Raw genomic sequence first — 20,526 nt, forward strand, 5'->3', positions numbered from 1 at the left:
ATTCACTTACGACTCTGTTAGATATTTAAAAATGTTCTCTGGAAGGATTAAATCACCTAATCCTAGCCCTTTCACAGATTCTGTTTTCTGTAAAAATGATAGAGCTAGGGAGCATTAAGACTGGAAAGGACTTTAGAGGAGAAACTAAGGCTCTGATGCTAGAAGTGACGGGCTCCACTCAGTGACCAAAGCTACAACCAAAAAGGGAAGGAAAGTACTGGTTTAGGGTTTCAATAAAGGGTCACACTTAGAAATCCTTGCTCAGAGTCGGGAAGCTACCACTTCCCCACCCTCCTGCCTCCTACAGCATCTGTGAGCTCTGGTACCCCACGGCTGACGCTGGTTGAAAAGAATCATGCCATTTTGAATGCAAGCAGTGAGAATATGATTCAGATACAAACAAATCAGCTACAATTACAAGAATATACATTCATTTTTTGACAGATATATGAGAAACTGTTTATAATGGTTACTTTTGAGGAGGGGGACTAGGGCTGGGAAAGGCAGGACAGGGAGATATTTGCTTTTCATTTTATATCTTTTCTTCACTATTTGACTGATTGCCATGTACAGATATTAACTGTGTTAAAAACCTAAAAAACAAAATAAAAACACTATGCTCACAAACTTCACAGGAGAAATGCAATTTACCCCAATAACATTGATACTTGAAAAATCTATTATCCAGTACAGCAGTACTTTTAAAATTTTTTTCTACCAAAGTATCCATAATAACAGAGGAGGCTGAATGGGTCCTCCCAGGGGTCTGGGGGCAGTGCCAGAAATGGTCCTCTGTACATAAGAACTCTCTTTGCAGCTTCTGGTTTAAAAACGCATTCAAATGGTGCAATGGACTCTCTAACATATCCACATGTCTTTTAATATGAAAATAATGGCTTAAATGACTTACCATCCACACGACAACTGCCCCTGTGGGGAGACACCCCTGGCTTCCTTCTCCAGTGGTCCGGAGCACCGGCAGCACGCTGCCTCCAGTGACTGGAGGGGCCTCTGGAATGGGAAGCTCGGCTGTGCGCAAGCTGACCTGTATTCTGGCTCTCTCACCTGGAATCAGGCTTCCCGCATCCTGTTATGCATTGAATAGTAACAAAACAACAGCATAAATTAGGGTGTTGCTAAGATTGTGTACCATCAATGTTCACATGAGCATAATGGACGTAATGAATTCTATAGCACTATCCTGCACAGCTTGGAGAGATTAAAACCATTTTGTCTTTAAATTAAATTTCAAAAATCATTGAACAACAAGAATAGAAAGAACAGAAAAACAACAACCACCACCTCATTTATATCAGTCAACCAATTGTAGGAGGCACTACTTTTTGCTTTCTGATCGTTTATGCCTAGTCCTAGGTTTATTTTAATAGCTGCAGCTCGGTGAGTCTACATCTATTGTAATAACCATAAAGGGGGCTTGGGTTCTCTTGTATTGTGGTTTTCAGCCCTAACTGAAGAGCCTCTTAGCCCCTTTCAGGGTCAAAATCTACAACTGAAAAAGACCTAAGCCAAAGTTTATTTTATAGAAATTCTACACAATATAGTATGTCTGGGCTGTTGCAGGAAAAGTGGGCTTGAATTCATTCTTAAGTAGCGCTCTGCTGGGGCAAATCTTCATTCAACAAAATGGATGCCTAATTATGAAAAACTGCCATTGGTGTGCTTACTAGATGCCAGGTGCCATACTTACTTCTCTACATGCTTTATGTTCCTTAACCCTCATTCAAAACACCAAGAGGAAATATGGCTGGCACTATTATATCCCAATTTTACAGATGAGGAAACTCACACTTGGGGAGCAAGGTAAGCAGCAGAGCCAGGATTCAAATCCAAGTACTTCTTTTTTTTTAATCCTCACGAGAGGATATTCCTCCATTGAGTTTTTAGAGAGAGTTAAAGGGAGGGGGAAAGACACAGAGAGAGAAACATCAATGTGATGGAAACACATCGACCAGCCGCCTCCTGAATACCAGGACCAGGGCAGGGATTGAACCTGCAACCCAGGCACGTGCCCTTGACTGGAATCAAACCCAGGACCCTTCAGCTACGCTTTATCCACTGAGCCAAAACAGCTAGGGCACAGGTACTTCTTCTTCTTCTTTTTTTTTTTTTAATCTATTGATTTTTAGAGAGAGAGAGGAAAGTTGAGAAAGAAACATCAGTCTGTTGTTCCACTTATTTATGCATTCATTGGTTGCTTCTTGTATGTGCCCTGACAAGAGGTCAAACCTGCGCTGCAACTTTGGCATATCGGGACAATGCTCTAACCAATTGAACCACCCAGTCAGGGCCTCAAATCCAGGTACTTCTGATTCTGGAATCCCGAAATCTTAACTGCCTCTTAATAATTATCATAGTTACTATTTATAAAGTACTTATTATGTTCTATGGCAGATGCTCTGCATAAATTATTTAATTCTTGCAACAGCTCTTCAAGGCAGGCAATATTATCCTCAATTTATAAGTGAGGAAAACTGAGGCTTTGAGAAATTAGGTAACTTGCCCAACAGCACAATACCAGAACAAGTTTTGGATTTTTAAAACAACTTTAAGATCTTTTTCTTTTTAATCCTTCTCACCCAAGGATGGATGGAGATAAATATATATATATATATATTTGATTTCAGAAAGAAAGGGAGAGAGGGGGGGGCGGAGAGAGAGATATCAATGATGAGAATCATTGATCGGCTGCCTCCTGCACACCCCACACAGGGGATGGAGCCCGAAACCCAAGCATGTACCTTGACCGAGAATCGAACCGTGACCTCCCAATTCATAGGTTGATAATAACTGAGCCATGCTGGCCAGCTTAAACATTGTATATATTTAAAGTGTGCAACTTTGTTTTGACATATAGTGTGAGTTCTTAACTAAGTTACACTTTTCAAGTGACTGAAACATCTAGGGTCCTCCGGGCATTAATGCATGCCATGCAGATCCCGTGACCAGCACTGAAACTTGCCAGCATGTGTGATACTCCTCAGGAATCACCTATCACTTTCCACTATTAATGCTGTGGCTTGGTAACCATTGTGCCTTATTCAGAAATCTTGTTACTGGCTTCCTGAGGCTCAAGAATACAGAAATTGCAAACATTCTCATGTGGATCCTAAATAAGGGTTTATCCATAAGAAACTTAAATGTCCTTCATTGACTGGGCTTATTAATATTAGCACATTAAACAAAATGCAGATACATTCCCTCTCTGGAAAATGAGTTTTGAGGTCATGGCAGTTGTCTAGATCTCCCTGTAATCTCGAACAGCACTGCAATCTCAGCACCGCTTAACTGTGCCAGCTCTAATCCTTTGCTTTGAATGGGATTAAAATGGCTTGATCCAGGTGAAGATAGATGAGGGAAGGCAACTGGATGAAAATTGCTATTACTGTATATTTTACAACTCTTGGAGAAAGCTCATTCAGCTATGACCTTCCACAGGCCACGTACCAATGGTTTCTGGATACAGTGGGCCTGAATTTCATTTTGCTAATGTACTGGGAATGTTGACGAGTCACACAGCCAAGCTACTTTGGTAAGCGAAGGCTAAAGGTTGGTTTTAAAAAGAAAGCTCTTCATGTCTCAGGAGACACAGCAGTATTTATTAAACATGCAGCATTTACTCAAGTGTAGCACTCACTAAATTAAACAAGTCATTTTTACAGGTAAATAAACCACAAACAAAATTATACTTCAGATATTTTTTATTTCTTCAAATTTGTTGTTTATCAGGAGTGACTGAAATAAAAAATATAATTGAGTCCCATCATCATCATGGAAATGGCTTTAAGAGAAAACTGGTCAGATGAATATTATTGCTTCCCATTTTCAACCAGTAAATAGTTGCCACTGATAAAACAGACGACCAAGTCTGTCAAGAATGCTCAAGATATGTTACATAATACAACATGCCTGTTCACGAGGACTGGGGGAGGGAAGACTAGGAAATAATTTATGTGAACTTCTTGATTTCATCATACAAGACAAGCACAAAAGCACCCCCCATGCCTCTGAGAACATTGGACCATGCACCCTTGAAAAAAGCTTTGCCTCCTTCATCACGAGCAATCTTCCTCCAGCAGTCGAGTGTGCCTGTGTACATGATATCAGCTGCAAAGAAGAAAGACAGAGTTAGTGACAAAAGGCTGATGAAAAGTCCTAGGATTTACTGAACCAAACCAGAGCCCCATCTCTAAGAGCTAACAGTTTTTTAAATCCCAACATTAACAGGTTAGTTAATGAAATATTAACTGAAATGCTGAAATATTAATGCTATGACTAGAGAACAGTCATATGTAGACTATCCATTGGACTTAACCTCTAATACCATTTAAGCAGCCTCATTCATAGGCATCCAAAGGGCCTGGCTCAAAGGCAACTATGTGGTAGATACTACCAACCCCGTCCCCTGATCTGAACAGACTATCAACCCCATGCCCATGTCTTCATCTTTTGCTCAAGGAGAACTTACATCCTTTGCGCCCTGACTGCATCATCATGCGGCGACGAACAGTGTCAAATGGATAGGAAGTCAACCCAGCCACCGCTGTGACAGACTGTGCGATCATCCAGCTGATAAAGATGTGAGTATTCTTGGGATCTGGAAGCATTCCTGAGAATAAGAAAGAGGCACCTTTACTAGAAAGCAGTTTTACAGACTTGTTTTCCATATCCCCCTAACATCTCATCTGGTCACAAGGGTTGTACTGGATGACCTTAGCTACCTTCAGCAATTACAAGAAAAAAAATCTCTGACTCTTGGAAAATTAGGATAGTAACCTTCCACACTGTCTCATAAGAACACAACTTAAAAGCATATAAAAAACTTACCCTTTGCAGTGTCATAGACACCGAAGTAGGCAGCTCGGTAGATGATGATACCCTGTACCGACACATTAAAGCCTTGGTATAGGCCTCTAAGCCCATCAGATTTGTAGATCTTAACCAGGCAGTCACCGAGGCCTTTGAATTCCCTTTCAGCTCCAGCTTTGCCCACATCAGCTGCTAGACGGGTACGGGCAAAATCAAGAGGATACACAAAACACAAGGAGGTGGCCCCAGCAGCACCACCTGATGCCAGATTCCCTGCAAAGTATCGCCAAAACTGGGCTTTGTCCACACCACCCAGGAAGATCTGCTTGTATTTATCTTTGAAGGCAAAGTTGAGAGCCTGGGTAGGGAAGTATCTGATGACATTGGCCAGGTTACCACGCCAGAAGGACAGGACTCCCTGCTCCTTGGGGATACGAACCACGCAGTCTATAATGCCCTTGTATTGCTTATCTGCAGTGATTTGCTTGCTGGCATGCTGCACCTGAGAGACAAGGAGACCAACAGGGAGAGTTATAACCATGAAAGGAAAAGGGAAGAGAATATCTCATCTCAATCAAAGCGATTTAAGATTAGCTCCCCCCCCCCATCTAGTCTTCTGTATCACAGCTGTCACAGGTGGAAGAAGCGATCTGCATCATTAGAGACATTAAGCCTCCACCCCTTTGGGTGGGGAGCGGGCACGCTCACGCGGACCGGTGCCCTTTAGACCTAGGAGAAAGGTCAGGCCCAAGTTCAGAGGCATTAAGGTGAGTCCCAGGTGGGGTGCGGTCACCTTGGTGACCAGGGCCTACGCCTCAGTTCTCCAGAGCTGCTTCCCTCCCGCTCTGTTCAGACCCTACTTGTCTTCTAGAGGTGACCTGCGGGCCACCAGGCCACTTCGCCCGTCCGAGTGCGCCATCTAGAGCCGGAACGTGTGAGCGCGCGGCGCAGGCGGCCGCGGGGAAACGCCGGCGGCTGCGCGGAGGCGGACGCAGCAGGCACACGCGCTTCCCGGCACAGGCTTCCGGCCAGGTTGGAGCGCGGCCGCTCTATCGGCCGCGTGGCTTCCTCAAGGCTGTGATCTCCTTACCGCGACCTTGAGGTCTCCTGTAAGGCCAGGTGTTCGCCGGCTTTCAGGCTTTGCCCTTGACCCGAAGGCCCAGGGAGACAGCTAGGCACTGCCGGAACCGCACCCCCCCACCCCTGCCGGCCCGAGTTCGCGGCCTCTACGATGCCGAGGCCCGGGCCTTCGTCACCTCCCTCCACCCCCGACCCTTTCCTAAATCTGGAACTTAGGGTCACTAAAAAAAAAGCACCTCCCTCAAGCCTGCCTTTTGGTCCGCCTCTGCAGCCACCCTGGCCCCCAGGCTGCCACTTCCCGGGACCTATCTAAAGAGTTCATTCCCCTCCATTCCTTGGGCCCCACTTTCTGCGCGACCCTCTTCCCGTCCCCTCCCCTCCCCCACTTCCTGTTCGGGCTCTCTGATCCCACGAGGTACCTGCAGCAGCAGCTTGACCCGCTCGATGGGTGCTACGGCTGTCTTGGAGATGGCTGCGGCCACTCCACCTGCCAGGAAGTCCTTGGCAAAGGACACAGCGGCATCTGTCATGTTGAAAAGAAGAAGCGGGCGACTGCTGGGCTGGGACCGTAACCGGCTGAACTCCGGGGCTCTAGGGCGGAGCGAAGCAAATGGCTGGTATATATATGCGGAGCCGGCGCCCTGGAGGCCGGCCTTGGAGGCGTGGCTGGTAGGCTGGCGGCGCGCTGAGCCAGGGGACTGCTGAGTGGCTTGGCGCGGCGGAGGAGGAGCCACGGAATTGGGCCGGGCCGCCCTCCTCCCGGCTGGTCCACTAAAGCTGACCTAGCTTGAGGGAGGGGTGGCTCTAGGGAATACCCGGGATTCGGACCCTGGACCCTGGGAGGGGCTTGGGACCAGGAAGGGACGCTGACGTCACCAGGTTCTTGGACAAAAACCTCTGGAGCAGGGCCCGGACAAGGATGAGGCTCAGGATTTAAGGGAACCGCAAAACAAAACACAACAAAACAAAAAGCACACAACTCGGCAATCAAGATAATATTTAATGCAACATTTAAACTTTTTCATACAGGCAAACTGCGGCTTGCTGGCCGGTCGCCTGTTTTAGTAAATAAAGTTTAATTGGAACCCCCAGGCCTGAGATAAGGGTGAAACAAGTTAGGCAGGATCATACAAGTGTGGAGGCGTGGGTATCCTGTCTTTATTTAAAATTTGGATAATTTGTTCATTATGACTTTTTTTCATTACTTTTGAGTTCTTAAAATAGTGCATCAAAAATCATTTATTGCCGAAACCGGTTTGGCTCAGTGGATAGAGCGTCGGCCTGCGGACTGAAGGGTCCCAGGTTCGATTCCGGTCAAGGGCATGTGCCTGGGTTGCGGGCACATCCCCAGTGGGAGATGTGCAGGAGGCAGCTGATCGATGTTTCTCTCTCATCGATGTTTCTAACTTTCTATCTCTCTCCCTTCCTCTCTGTGAAAAATCAATAAAATATATTTTTTAAAAAATCATTTATTTTGCTTACTAAGTTATTTGGAGTCCCCTTAAATTTTGTGCCAAGGCAAGTACTCTAGGCCTGGCACTGTCCTGAAGTTATGTCTGTGAAGCCAGAGGAAATTGGGGGAACAGCACACATGCTGCCAACATGCTCCAGACCCAGGTTTGCAAATACAGCCTAACAAAGATCTTTCTGGGAACTTGCAGAGGAGAGTCCAAAGGACTCAGCAAGGGGTGGGGAAATTGTAGCCAGAAGCCAAATATAGAGGTTGTACAGGGAAGGTTAAGAGGCTGTATGAACTAGGTTGGCATTTGGCCTCCCCGACTGCAGGTAAAGTGCTCTTGGATTGAGTTGATACCTGAACTCCAAAAAAGAGGAATCAATAGAATTAGATAGCCATTGTTCAATGGAAAAGTGCTTACTGAGTCCCTTAATCCCTACACTGGGTAAGCATTTGCCACACAAATTCTTGTTAGTTTGAATGCATTCTCAGGTTCAGAACAGGAACCAATAGTATAATCACAAGTCCTATGTTCAAGTAATCACAAGAATGTTTATAAAAATAAGGATAACACCCGAGAACTGCAATTGCAGCTAAACCCTAGGGTCCCAGCATACTGAAGACAAAGGGGCATATTCCTCACTTTCTTCTTCTCCCCTCTCCCACCTTCTCCAGATCTGCCCATCAAAAGATCCTATTCGAGGGTTCCTCCGAGATTGTAAGATCCTTTAAGTATACTTTGTAATTTGTTAGCCCTCCCAAGAATCCCAGCAACACATCACGTGCTCAAAGAAGAGCAAGTTTGAATTCAGCTTTGTTGATCTTAGGGAGTATCTTTGACTTGTGTTCATGAGAGGTTGCTACTTTTCTAAATAGCTGATTGTAATTAGTAATGCAAATGGTACAAAGATAACCTTGTTGTACAGTTTCAGAGAATGACAGGATATGTTCCTTGAAAGTAACAATCACTCCTCTACTTCTACTAGGGAGAGAATTAACAGGTAAAGCAAATCTCTGCAGAGCATTTTACTTAGAGGGAGGTGGTTTTTAGAACACGTTTCAAAATAAAATTTAAAACCTTTCTAGTTTGAACCCTTGACATTTTGATTAATGCGTTTTATTCAAATGTTAATTACTCTTTGAAATGCAGGGCTATCACTTATCTACCCCCTTTCTATCTCTCCAGGCCACATCTGCTACTCCCTTGGAGCATGTATTCTATTCCAGATTCCTTTCACAGTTTCAAGCACTTCCGCATTTATTGCTCTGTCCCATTTCTTTCTCTCCACACAAAAAGAAGATCAAATAATTACATAGAATTTTCCCCTTCTCAGTCTTTGGGTAACGAAATGTAGTTTTACTGAAGATGAAATACAAGATGGGTCATTTAAAAGCAACTTCATGCCATAGCTTGGTATTTTTCCAAATCCACTGTGAGCTGGAGCTCTCCTAGTTTGCCTATGAGCAGGTACACTTAAAGGAGTCAAATGTTCTCAAAAGTGTCAAGGTCTTGGAAAACAGAAAAACTGAGTACTGTCACAGATTTAAAGAAACTAAGGAGAATGATAGTTTAATGCAATGTGTGATCCTTGATTGGATCCTGAAGCAGAAAATGGACACTGGTGGGACTATTGGTGAAATTTGAAGATCTGTGGATTCCTTCATAGTTTTCTACCAATACTATTATTTTGTTAATCCTCACTTGAGGATATTTTTCCACTGATTTTGAGAGAGAGAGAGAGAGAGAGAGAGAGAGAGAGAGAGAGAGAGAGGTGAGAGAGACACTTCGATTGGTTGCCTTCCACACGCCCTCACCGGAGTTGAACCCAAGAGAGACCCTTCAGTCTAAGGACCTGTGCTCTATCCACTGAGCCAAACCGGGGCTACCAATACTATTCTTAGTTACAGTGGTTATGTAAGATGCTAACATTTGGAGAAGCTGAGTAAAGGATATATGGAAATTCTTTATACTGTTTTTTGGGATAGGCTGGGGAGGGTTGGGGGAGCAGGAGGGAGGGGGGTAAGAGATCAACCGAAGGACTTGTATGCATGCATATAAGCATAACCAATGGACATAAGACACTGGGGGATAGGGGAGGCTAGGGGACTGTCAAGGGCGGGGGGGAAAAAAGGACACATATGTAATACCCTTTGTAATACTTTAAGCAATAAAAAAAAGAAGAAAATAGAAACCAGTAGCAAGAGCCCAGGAAAATAGAGATGAATGTTAATGATAATGATATATGGCTGGTAAATTAATTAAAAATGGATTCCTACAGTGAGGCATAGTGGGGGTTCTGTGTTTCTGGAAACTATGTAGACTACAAGCGTATTTAAGAAAGAAGAACTAAAGATAAGGCAGTGCCTAGTAATTCTCAAGAAAAAAAAGGAAGAGGGTCAGAAATGATACATAAGGTCTCCGTTATCTATGTACCAACACCAAGAATATGGGAATAAAGTGAATGTAAAATGTTAATACAGGCATAAAAACAATTTTATAGGTATTGTTCAAACTTGGTAAAATGGAACTTCCGACTGGCATCTGAAAAAGGATAAACCTGTTCAGGAAGACACCATATAAAAGGAGAGCAGAGCAGTATTTTATTAGAGGGAGAGCCAAAAGCGTTCAGTGAAAATGAAAGGGAGAAATGAAAGTGATTGTAGTTGTGCAAGTATACAAGAGACTGCCTAGATAGTTCTGAATAGTATTTCATAAAACCATCACATAATGAAGAAATGGTGATCAGAGACATAAGCCATCTGATATATTCTTGACTCTCTTGCTGATAATTATAGTTCTCAGAAGACTGAAGAAGCATAGAGAGGAAATTGCTGAACTGGGCTTAATCCTCACAAAAAAAGGAAGATCTGGTTAGCAAAGTAAAAATGACAAGAATCTTGGGGAAACTGACCGTGCCATCTGAACCTATTAGGCAAAAGAATGGTAGGCATGGTCAGGTGGGTTAACTGAAGTTTGTGTGCGTGTGTGTGTGTGAGAGAGAGAGAGAGAGAGAGAGAGAGAGATCAAAAGGATCAGAGAAAAGATAAATACGATAATATGATCTCCTGGCCAAATATCTAAAGAGAAAGATAGCTCAAGAGGGTGAGAGATTCCAAAGATTCAGACCTGTACAATTTAGAAAAAGTCCAAAGAGAAATTAAAAAGGGAGAAAGATCTAATAAACTAAAGTGTCCTTACAGATTATTCTCTGAGGAGCTCAGATTTTGAAAGTACATATATAGATGACAGAAGGAGGGCTAGGCTTTTAAGGATGAAAACCAAAATGTATTACAGACCTCTAGGAACTGAGTCAGAAGAGCCTAAGGTCAGAATAAATCCAGGCTTATAAAAGCATGAAGGGCCACGCAAAGAGTTCTAATGCTTTATTTAATGCAGGACATTTAAGGATGTAGCATTGTGAAAACTGAAGGTCTTAGTTGACTGTGAGGTGACAATGCAAAAAAAAATGCTAATGAGAATTGAGTTGGGCCAAGAGGATGGTGGTGAACTGATCAGGTCCCACTTGGGCCTCACTAGCTGGCCCATAGAACTTACTCCTGGATTCCATGTTTAAGAGGACATTAACGAACTGGAACATTCAAAGAAGGCAGTCAGGAAAGGGAAGTGCCTATAAATCACATCATATGAGAAATGGCTGCATGAATGAGAGATATTTAATGGGGAAAGAGCTTTGGATGAGGGAGGGACATCCTGTTTCATAATTGAAGGACTTTCAGGTAAAGGAGAATTAGACATTCTATATGGAATCAACAGCAGCTGGTAGAAGTTTCATGAAAGTAGACTTCAGCTGAAGAAGAAATAACTTTCCAAAATATCAGCTACTTAAAAGTGGGCGGCTTGCTTTATGATGTGGGGAACTTCTTGTCACTGGAAATGTTAAGAGTGGAATTGGCCACTTGTTAAGGACACTGCAGAGGAAATTGTTGTGTTGGCTGAAAAGAGAGTTCTACACCCTCCCAAAATTCAATGGCTATATGTTTTTGTATCCATAAGATTGAATTGGACTTGAGCATCTGAGTTTGGGAATCTGTGACAAAATAAGAGAAATAATTTAACCCAGTGTCAACAGGGTGGGTTCTGGAGTCAGACTGCATTCAAATACTGTCTCTGCCACTTGCTGTCAGGCCTTGGGTAAATTACTTAATCTCGCTAAACTTCAGTATCTTCAGGTGTAAAATGGGAATGAGAATAATACTGTAGGGACAATTCAATGAGGTAATATATGTATAAACAAAGTCTGGTACATAGTAAGCATTCAATATATGCTAAATTTCATTACTACCTAAGAAAACCAAGTCACTCCACCCCTGCTTAAGAAGGGTGATAAGCCAGTTCTCTACCCCTGGTGTGGGCCCTATCTGTAATCTGGTAACCATATCAGAGCCCATATAAGCAGGATTTGAGTCTCTAAGAAGTACCCAGATCAAGCATTCTCAGTTTTCAGACCTAGCTTGCATTTGCAATATGGAAGATCCTAGCATCACACTCGTGTTGACAGTGTAATTACTGAGGGGGAAATAATACTCATCATTTGTGGGCCAATCTTGCTATCTCCAGTCTCTCACTTCAGTTTCCAGAACAATCTTGCTCACATCCAGTTTTTATCACATCACTTATATTGCTCAAGAAACCAGTTACTCCTCTTTGCTTAGTAGGTCAAACCTAAGCTCACCTGCCTAGCATTTGAAGCCCTTTTCTCTCTCCCTCCCCCAAGGATTTAATTTCTCGCCCCTCTAGGCAGGCTTACAAATTTTAGCCCTGGGGTAACTGCTTAAAACAAAAACAGTATTATTGAGGTATCACACAATAAAACTGTACATATTTAAAGTGTACCATTGCTAAGTTTTTTACATATGTGTACACCTATGAAACCATCACAGTTAAGATAGTGAAAATATCCATCACCACCAACAACCTATATTTTCTTTCGCCCCTTTGTAATTCCTCCTTCTCTCCCCAAACAACCGCAGATCTGCTTTCTGTTACTATAAATGAGTTTATCTTTCCTAGAACTTCATATAAATGGAATCATAAAGTATGTGCCCTTTGAGGGGGTGTCTGTCTTCCTTCCATATACTAGTATGTAGAGTTTCACCCATGCTTTTTGTGTATCAGTAGTCAATTCCTTTCAATTGCTAAGTAGTTATATAGCACATATTGTTTCTCCAATCATCAGTTGATAGACATTTGGGTCATTTCCACTTTTTGCCTATTATGAATGATGCTGATATAAACAAATATTTTGTTTGGTTGGTTTTGTTAATCCTCACCTGGGAGTATTTTTTCCATTGATTTTTAGAGAGAATGGAAGGGAGAGAGGGAGAGGGAGAGGGAGAGGGAGAGGGAGAGGGAGAGGGAGAGGGAGAGGGAGAGGGAGAGGGAGAGGGAGAGGGAGAGGGAGAGGAAGGCTGGGGATTGAACCTGCAACCCAGGTACACGCCCTTGACTGGGAATGGGTCCTGTGACCCTTTGGTGCTTGGGGCTGATGCTCTAATCACTGAACATACTGGCAAGGGCACATGTACAAGTGGAATTTCTGGGCCATATGATAACTCCATGTTGAACCACTTGAGGAATTGCCAGACTGTAAAATGACTGTAGTATTTTACATCCCCAACAGCAGGATACAAGAGTTCCAGTTCCTCCACATCTTGCTTGAGGCCTTTCTTTAGCCACCATCTCCTCAATGTCATTTTTTGTTGCTTCCCTCTCCCCCAGGAGTTTCTTCCCATCTACTCCTCTGGCGGTCTCATTCAGTCTCTTGGCTTTAAATGCCATCTATCTGCTGATGACATCCAAATTTCTGTCTGCAGTCACCACTCTCCCCTGAATTCCAGACTTATCCAGTTTGCCCAGGACAGTTCTGGTTTATGCTTATTATTGTGACATTAGACATTATTATTAATAGTGTTCTCTTAATTTTCTATTGGTGCTAAAACAAATTACTGCAAACTCAGTTCCTTAAACAAGACAAATTTATTATCTTACAGTTAGGGAGATCAGAAGTCTGATGTGGGTCTCGCTGGGCTAAAATCAAGGCATCTAGCTGGAATGTGTCTCTTTTTGATGTCTGTCAGGGAAAGTCTGTTTCCTGGCTCATTCAGGTTATTGGCTGCATTCAGTTCCTTGTGGTTGTAAAACTGAAGTTCCCATCTCCTCGCTGGCAGTCAGCTGAGGGTTATTCTCAGCTTCTAGAGGCCACCCCCATTCCTTAGGTCCTGGGCTTCTTTGTCTACAAAGTCAGCAAAAGTGAGTCAAGTTCCTCACTTGCCCAGTTTCTACTGCTTCTTGTTCTGTCCCACTCTTCCACCTTCCTCTTCCAATTTTAAGAACTTGTGATTAGATTGGGCCCACCCAGATAAACCATGATACTCTCGCCATCTCAATATCCTTAACCTCAATCACATATACAAAGTCTCGTTTGCCATGTAAGGTAAATGTTCACAGGTTCTAGGGATTAGGGTGTGGACAACCTTGTGTGTGTGTGGGGGGGCGGTGTCATTATTCTGTCTACCACAACTGTATTGGACAATTACACAGTCTATGTTCCAGACAACTGTCTACTTGGATGTCTCATGGAGCATTTCGAATTTAACATATCCAAAAGTGACCTTTTAATTTATTGTATACCAGCAGTTCTCAACCTGTGGGTCATGACCCCTTTGGCGGTCGAACGACCCTTTCAAAGGGGTCGCCTAAGTCCTGTATATCAGATATTTACATTATGATTCATAACAGTAGCAAAATTACAGTTATGAAGTAGCAACAAAAATAATTTTATGGTTGGGTCACAACATGAGGAACTGTATTTAAAGGGCCAGAAGGTGGAGAACCACTGTTCTACACCAAAACACTGGCCCTCACCAAGTCTTCCCCACATTAGTAAATGGCAACATTATCTACCTTGTCAGTCAAGTCTAAAGCCAAAAACTGCCCTGGCCCATTTAGCTCAGTGGTTAGGAGGTCTCAGGTTCAATTCCCAGTCCTGGTCAGGGCGCACACAGGAGGCAACCAATTGGCATGTCTCTCTCACAATGATGTTTGACTCTCTGTCTCTCTCCCTCCCTTCCACTTTCTCTGAAAATCAATGGAAAAAAATCCTTGGGGGATGATTAACAAAGAAACAAACACCAAACAAAAAAGCCAAAGACCTAGGTGCCATTTTGAGGCCTTCTTTTTATTCCCTATATTCAATCGCTCAGCAAACCCTGCTGAATCCAACTCCAAAATATGTCTTGAATCTATTCACTTCTCTTTATCTTAAAAAAATATATATTTTTTTTATTGATTTCAGAGAGAGAGTTAGAAACATCAATGATGAGAGAGAATCATTAATCAGCTTCCTTCTGCACTCCCCCTACTGGGGATTGAGCTTGCAACCTGGGCATGACTGTGACCTCCTGGTTCATAGGTCGACATTCAGCAAGTGAGCCACACCGGCCAGGCAACTCCTCTCCATCTTTATTGCTACTATTCTAGCCTAAGCCATTGTGTCTTACTTGGACTTTGTAGCATAGTCTCTTATCTGTTCTTCCCACTCACAGCCTTGCTTCCCTCCAATCTATTATCCACACAGCAGCCAGAAAGAAATTTTTACAATGAAAATCAAATTGTATCTTCTCTACATAAAAACCTTCAATGACTCCCCACTGCATTTAGAGTAAAGTCTAATTTCTTCCTATGGCCCAAATGGCCACATATGATCCGGCCCTCTATCCGATGTCATCTCATACACTCTCTCCCTCACTCACACACTGGCTATACTCACCCATTTTCTGTTCACTAAGTCCTCCCAACTACCAGCACCACTTTGGCATCTTCTGCTTTCTCAGGCAGGAATGTTCTTCCTAGTTCTTTGCATGGTTGGCTCATTCTCACCCTCCAGGTCTCATCTCAAATATCACATCTCAGAGCGGCCTTCCCTGGCTTCCTGATTTAAAATATTTGCCTCACTCCCACATTATTTCTATACTAAAGTGCCCTGTTTATTTTCCTCATAACATTACAATATGTTGATTTGTTTATTTCTTTATTGATAGCTGCTTTCACTAGAATGCAAGCCCTCCAGGAGGGCAAGAATGTTATCTGACTTATGTACGACTGTGTCCATAGTGCCCAGCAGCTGAATAAATACATGAAGCCAGTGTTCTTCCACTCTCCCAACACCTTTTGCTTGTTTCCATCTCTGTGACACTGCGCATGACCTGCCTTCAACCTGCAATATCCTCCAACTTATTCTTTTTTGTGTGTTGTTGTTAATCCTCACCTGAGGATATTTTTCCATTGATTTTTAGAGAGAGTGGAAGGAAGGGGAAGAGACACACAGAGAGAAAAACCTCAGTATTAGAAAGATACATCAATTGGTTGGCTACTGCAAGTGCCTGACCAGGATGGGGGATTGAGCTTACAACTGAGGTACATGCCTTTGACCGGAATCAAACCCGGGACCCTTCAGTCGATGCTCTATCCACTAGCCAGGGCTCCAACTTATTCTTGACCAATTAATATCCTCTCACTTTCTTCAAATTTAGTTCAAGCCCTAGCTGGTTTTTCTGTGTATAGAGTGTCGGCCTGCCCACTGAAGAGTCCCGGGTTTGATTCCAGTCAGGGGTACATGCCCGGGTTGTGGGCTTGATCCCCAGTGTGTGGTGTGTGAAGGCAGCCGATCAATGATTCTCTCTCATCATTGATGTTTCTATCGCTCTCTCCCTCTCTTTTCCTCTCTGAAATCAATAAAAATATATAAAAAAACCACTTAGTTTAAGACTCATTACCTCCCAAACGCCCTGTTCATTACTGGCCCTTCTCACCTGATGGTCCCGTTAATCATTGATTCAGTAAGTATACACAGAACTCCTTAGCAATTTTGCAAACAGCCGTTACCACATTATCATGCCTTTGCTTGTATTTGCTTTGTAATCATAGTCATTTCATGTATGTAGTTAAGTTTTGTTCCCAAAGACTGTAAGTTACTCCTGGGTCAATATTGCATCACACTTTATATAATTCAACTAAAGCACTTAGTCCAGTTTGGTGCACACTGCCAGCCATAAAGCAGAACACTCCTTTTATAGCCCAGAGAAAATGCAAATAGCTGGAAGTTCATTTTAGGAACAGAACTAGTCTTTTAAAGAGTTGTTTTGAAATTAGAAAAAGGAGGCATATGCTTTTCCCTCTTTACTTTATTTAAAAATATCAAAACAACAGCTCCAAAAACATTCCTGTGTGTGGCAGTAGCAAGAATTAAGCTATCTATTTCATCATACCTATGGAAGAATGCACAGAAGATATGAGGTAAGTAAACTGAGGTTAAGATTTTAGATTTAGCCCTGGCTGGCTTGGCTCAGTGGATAGAGCGTCAGCCTGCGGATTGAAGGGTCCCAGGTTTGATTCCGGCCAAGGGCACATGCCTGGGTTGCGGGCTTGATCCCCAGTGGGGGGCGTGCAGGAGGCAGCCAGTCAATGATTCTCTCTCATCATTGATGTTTCTATCTCTCTCTCCTTCTCCCTTCCTCTCTAAAAACAATAAAGAAATATATTTTAAAAAAAAAGATTTTAGATTTAGTTATTTTTTTTGCAGCTTTCAGAATGTCAAAAAGTAGTTCACCTCAAGGGAAATAGAGAATAACAAACATGAACTAGTCACTCCAGGTAAAGAGTTTCCACCCTCCAAACTCTAAAGGATTGGGCTACCAGTGAGATTTTCATGTGTGTATTAACTGCTATTCCCCATGAAACACAATTTGTCATGGCAATTGGAAAAATGAGTTATTTTGGTATATTTCAATAGGACAAGGTTCTGAGAGTTTAAAGATTTTGGCCAGTATATATTTTACCATAGTTTTATAACTCAGATTAGTAATAATAAGTGACCAACACATAATTTTTATTTGGAAATAAAAAGGTTTAATAGGGAAAATACTTTTAACATACTTGCGTATGTATAAATTAGTATCATAATATTAGATATTTTTAATGCAAAGACAGGCACTATTTGAAAGTACAGTTCTATAAACTTGACATAGAATCTCCAAGGTGGAACAATCCAAAATTTGATTTTTTAAAAATCTGGTAGACATGAAGTGTTTGCTCAGTTATTTATGTTTTTTTGGTATGTGTGTCAAATGCTCTATTTGATCCTTTCTAGGCAACTGGGACATCTTCTGAGAATAACTTAAGTTGACTAAATAATTTATTTTCAGGGTAGGCTTGCAAAGCAAGTAAAAAAGGCAGAGAATTCAGGCCACTTACACTGTACATGACTGCAATTCAAAGAAGGCCTTTTGGAGCATAATTAGGCAGTCATGATAAAAACTGCCTTCCTGAAACAAGATTTAAGCCTGGGATGCTTCAAATTTAGCTGAAGGATGGTTCTACTATGACACTCATAACTTTTAAACGTTGAATATTTTCAGTTAGCTTCTGAGAAGGCATAATTTACACTGTGGTGTGTGCACTCAGAAGTCAGCAAAGCTTATGAGTTCCAGAGCGATTATATTAGGAATCCTCAGGTCAAATTGAGCAAAACTAAGCTGATGTGGGTTAGTACAAGCTGTGACGCTGTGACTGAGAGCATGACGTGGTCTCTGCTCAGCCGCTTCAACTACATGTTGCTTTGAGGTGTCATAGGAATGCCCTTTCTTTGGTATTGTGTAAATAGCACATATCATTACTGCTAGCTTTTGTTATAAAATCTGGTGGAATGCCATCAGGAGACGGTCATGTTGGGAAACCTTCCTGAGCTGCAGGTGTTCCCAGGGACATCAATTTGGAGCTCAGAGGTGGCGTATTGCTGAGTCTTCTCATTTTCCAGAGCAGCAGACAGGAGTATCCTCTCCTCACTCCACAGTTGTGCAATTTTGAAGCTAAATTTATCCGTGATTGCAAAACGCCTTCGATCAGTGCACTTCTAGTTCCATTCAGTTTTAAAGAGTTGGTTTTCTAGAATTTAGTTTTCCAGTTTTGAAGAACTTCTTTATTTCCCGTAATTCCTGGGGTTTCAAACTCTGATCCACCCCTGGGGTCAATTTATAGCTCAGAGGAGACACAATGTAACCATTGTGGTAAAGACAAATTCTCTTGCAGAACTCAAAGGTACCAAACATAACTCCAAAATATGGAACAACCTGTTTAAAAATAAAATGAAAATCATGTTAAAAATCTAAAAAAGTGTCAATGTGTCTGCAATCAGTTTGAGTCAGGGTAAACTGAGGTAAAGGCTGTGGATAAGACAACATAGTAATTCTTTTTGGGAATCAGAGAGGATGGGGTGGGGGTGAGGAATAGAGGAGCAGTTGAAGGGCCCTGGAGAACCCAAGTCTGGATTAATATGCAGGTAGACAATCTGACACTTCTTGTCAACATATGCTTGTCTTGACTGAAACCATTTATGTGTCAATTAATACAAGGTTTAGTCCAGAGTTCTTTTTTTCCCTCATAGAATGTAATATGTGATTTTTTTTTCCTTTTTCAATCCTCTCCTGAGCATATGTTTAGAGAGTGGAAGGGAGAGATAGAGAGAAACATCGATCAACTGCCTCCCGCATGCACTCCGACTAGGGATGAAACCTGCAACCTAGGTAATTGAACCCACTGGGTTCAATTGACTGGGAATTGAACCCACAACCTTTTGGTGTACAGGATGATGCTCCAACCAGCTGAGCCACCCGGCCAAGGCAGTCTAGAGTTCTTAACCATTTTTTTGGTCATGGAGTTGTTTTTTTTTGGAATACAATGAAAGCTATGGATCATTTCCCCAGAGAGATGCACATATGCACACACATCTGCATTTTCGCATACAATTTTAGGATGGAGGGTTAGGTTCCCTTTGGGAGTCCATGAACCCCCATGGTAGGAACCTGTACACTAAATGGTCAGCTCCTTTGGGATGGGTTAGCAGATGCCCCAACACTGCACAGGGTCCTCTCTCTTCAGGGCTGACAGCTAGGTTGCACTTGAGGGCCTTGGGCTACCATCAATGCTAGGGGGGACATTTCCATGCAAACTGTCCTAGGAGTGGCAAAGGAACAGGCTAGAACTAGCAGAGGCAGAGAAACAGTAGAGACTGACCACTCTTCTCACCTTCAGTAAGTTGGCTGCCAATCCATTCCAGAGTCCCAGTACCCCATGGGCCTTCACTATCTGCCGGAAGCAGTCCGTGGCTCCTGAGAAATGGACATCTACTCCTCCACAGCGGGGAAGGAAGGGGCTCTGAGCCTGACGGAAATAGAAGTTGGGATGAGGTGATGTAGTCACCAGGAAATAAATGTTCTAGTCAAATTAGCTAAGGTCTCAAGTGTGGATTCTGGATGCCATGCTCCTGTCTAAGAGATGGCAAAGAGAAAGACTGCCATGGGGCTCCTCTTGTTCCATGGGCTTAGAATGAATATGAACATGCAGTAAAGTCATGGCACGTTGCTCACAAATTTGTGGCTTATTTTGCTTGGAAGGAAGCAGCCATTTGGGACAGACTCAACTTTACACTTAACGTTCCTTCCCAACTTATGCCTTCTAGATATGTTCAACACACACTCCCATGTAGTTAACCTTTTTGAAGTGCTCCCGTTTACTTTTCTTAACTGATTCATCCCCTTGTTTATTGTTTACCTTTTAAAATAGTAACAAACTCACAGATACAAAGACATCAATTTTTATTATTTTTTAAGTTGATTGATTGATTGAGAGAGAGAGAGAGAGAGAGAGAGAGATTTGTTGTTCCACTTATTTATGCATTCATTGGTTGATTCTTGTATTGCCCTGACTGGGGATGAAATCTGTAACCTTGACATATCAGGATGATGCTCTAACCAATTGACCTACCCAACCCGGGTCTCATCCTCACCCCAGGCCCTGCTCCCCGCCCCCCCCCCCCCCGACTGAACAATGAAGATGAAAAATAAATAAATAAATAAATAAAACCATCCACGATTGGAATCACTCCTAGAGACTGCGATTTAACTGACCCAGGTTGAGACCTGGACATCAGCATTTTGGCAAGCTCCTCAAGCGGTTCTGATGTGCAGCCAGAGTTGTGTAGGCCCTCCAAAGCACAAGGCTGCTCAGGGCTCAGACCTGAATCTCCTAGCTTGCTGCTGATACTGAGAGTGCTTGGGAAAAGTACATGGGCCCTAAAGCCCGACTG

The 20,526-nt window shown here is 42.8% G+C and overlaps 2 protein-coding genes across 3 annotated transcripts in view; both read right to left on the bottom strand.

The window, feature by feature from the left end:
* Positions 1-3,701: 3,701 nt before the first annotated feature.
* SLC25A5 (solute carrier family 25 member 5) lies at positions 3,702-6,519 on the bottom strand. The gene is made up of 4 exons (XM_059680313.1): positions 6,327-6,519; positions 4,846-5,329; positions 4,487-4,627; positions 3,702-4,125 (listed from the first exon to the last, which is right to left on the bottom strand). The coding sequence occupies exons 1-4, from the start codon at positions 6,435-6,437 to the stop codon at positions 3,968-3,970; spliced, it is 894 nt and encodes a 297-aa protein (XP_059536296.1). The 5' UTR covers positions 6,438-6,519; the 3' UTR covers positions 3,702-3,967.
* A 10,749-nt stretch (positions 6,520-17,268) lies between these two features.
* SLC25A43 (solute carrier family 25 member 43) overlaps positions 17,269-20,526 on the bottom strand; it is a 37,630-nt gene continuing 34,372 nt past the window's right edge. Inside the window, exons 4-5 of one of the 2 annotated variants that reach the window (XM_059680496.1) lie at positions 19,467-19,601; positions 17,269-18,511 (exon numbers count right to left, since the gene is read on the bottom strand). In XM_059680496.1, coding sequence (XP_059536479.1) covers positions 18,311-18,511; positions 19,467-19,601 — 336 coding nt within the window. In that variant the 3' untranslated portion in view covers positions 17,269-18,310. The remainder of the gene's footprint in view (positions 18,512-19,466; positions 19,602-20,526) is intronic. The other variant, XM_059680497.1, reaches the window with a different exon arrangement.

The sequence above is a fragment of the Myotis daubentonii genome, chromosome X (assembly GCF_963259705.1).
Source record: "Myotis daubentonii chromosome X, mMyoDau2.1, whole genome shotgun sequence".
In the NCBI taxonomy this organism is placed as follows: domain Eukaryota; kingdom Metazoa; phylum Chordata; class Mammalia; order Chiroptera; family Vespertilionidae; genus Myotis; species Myotis daubentonii.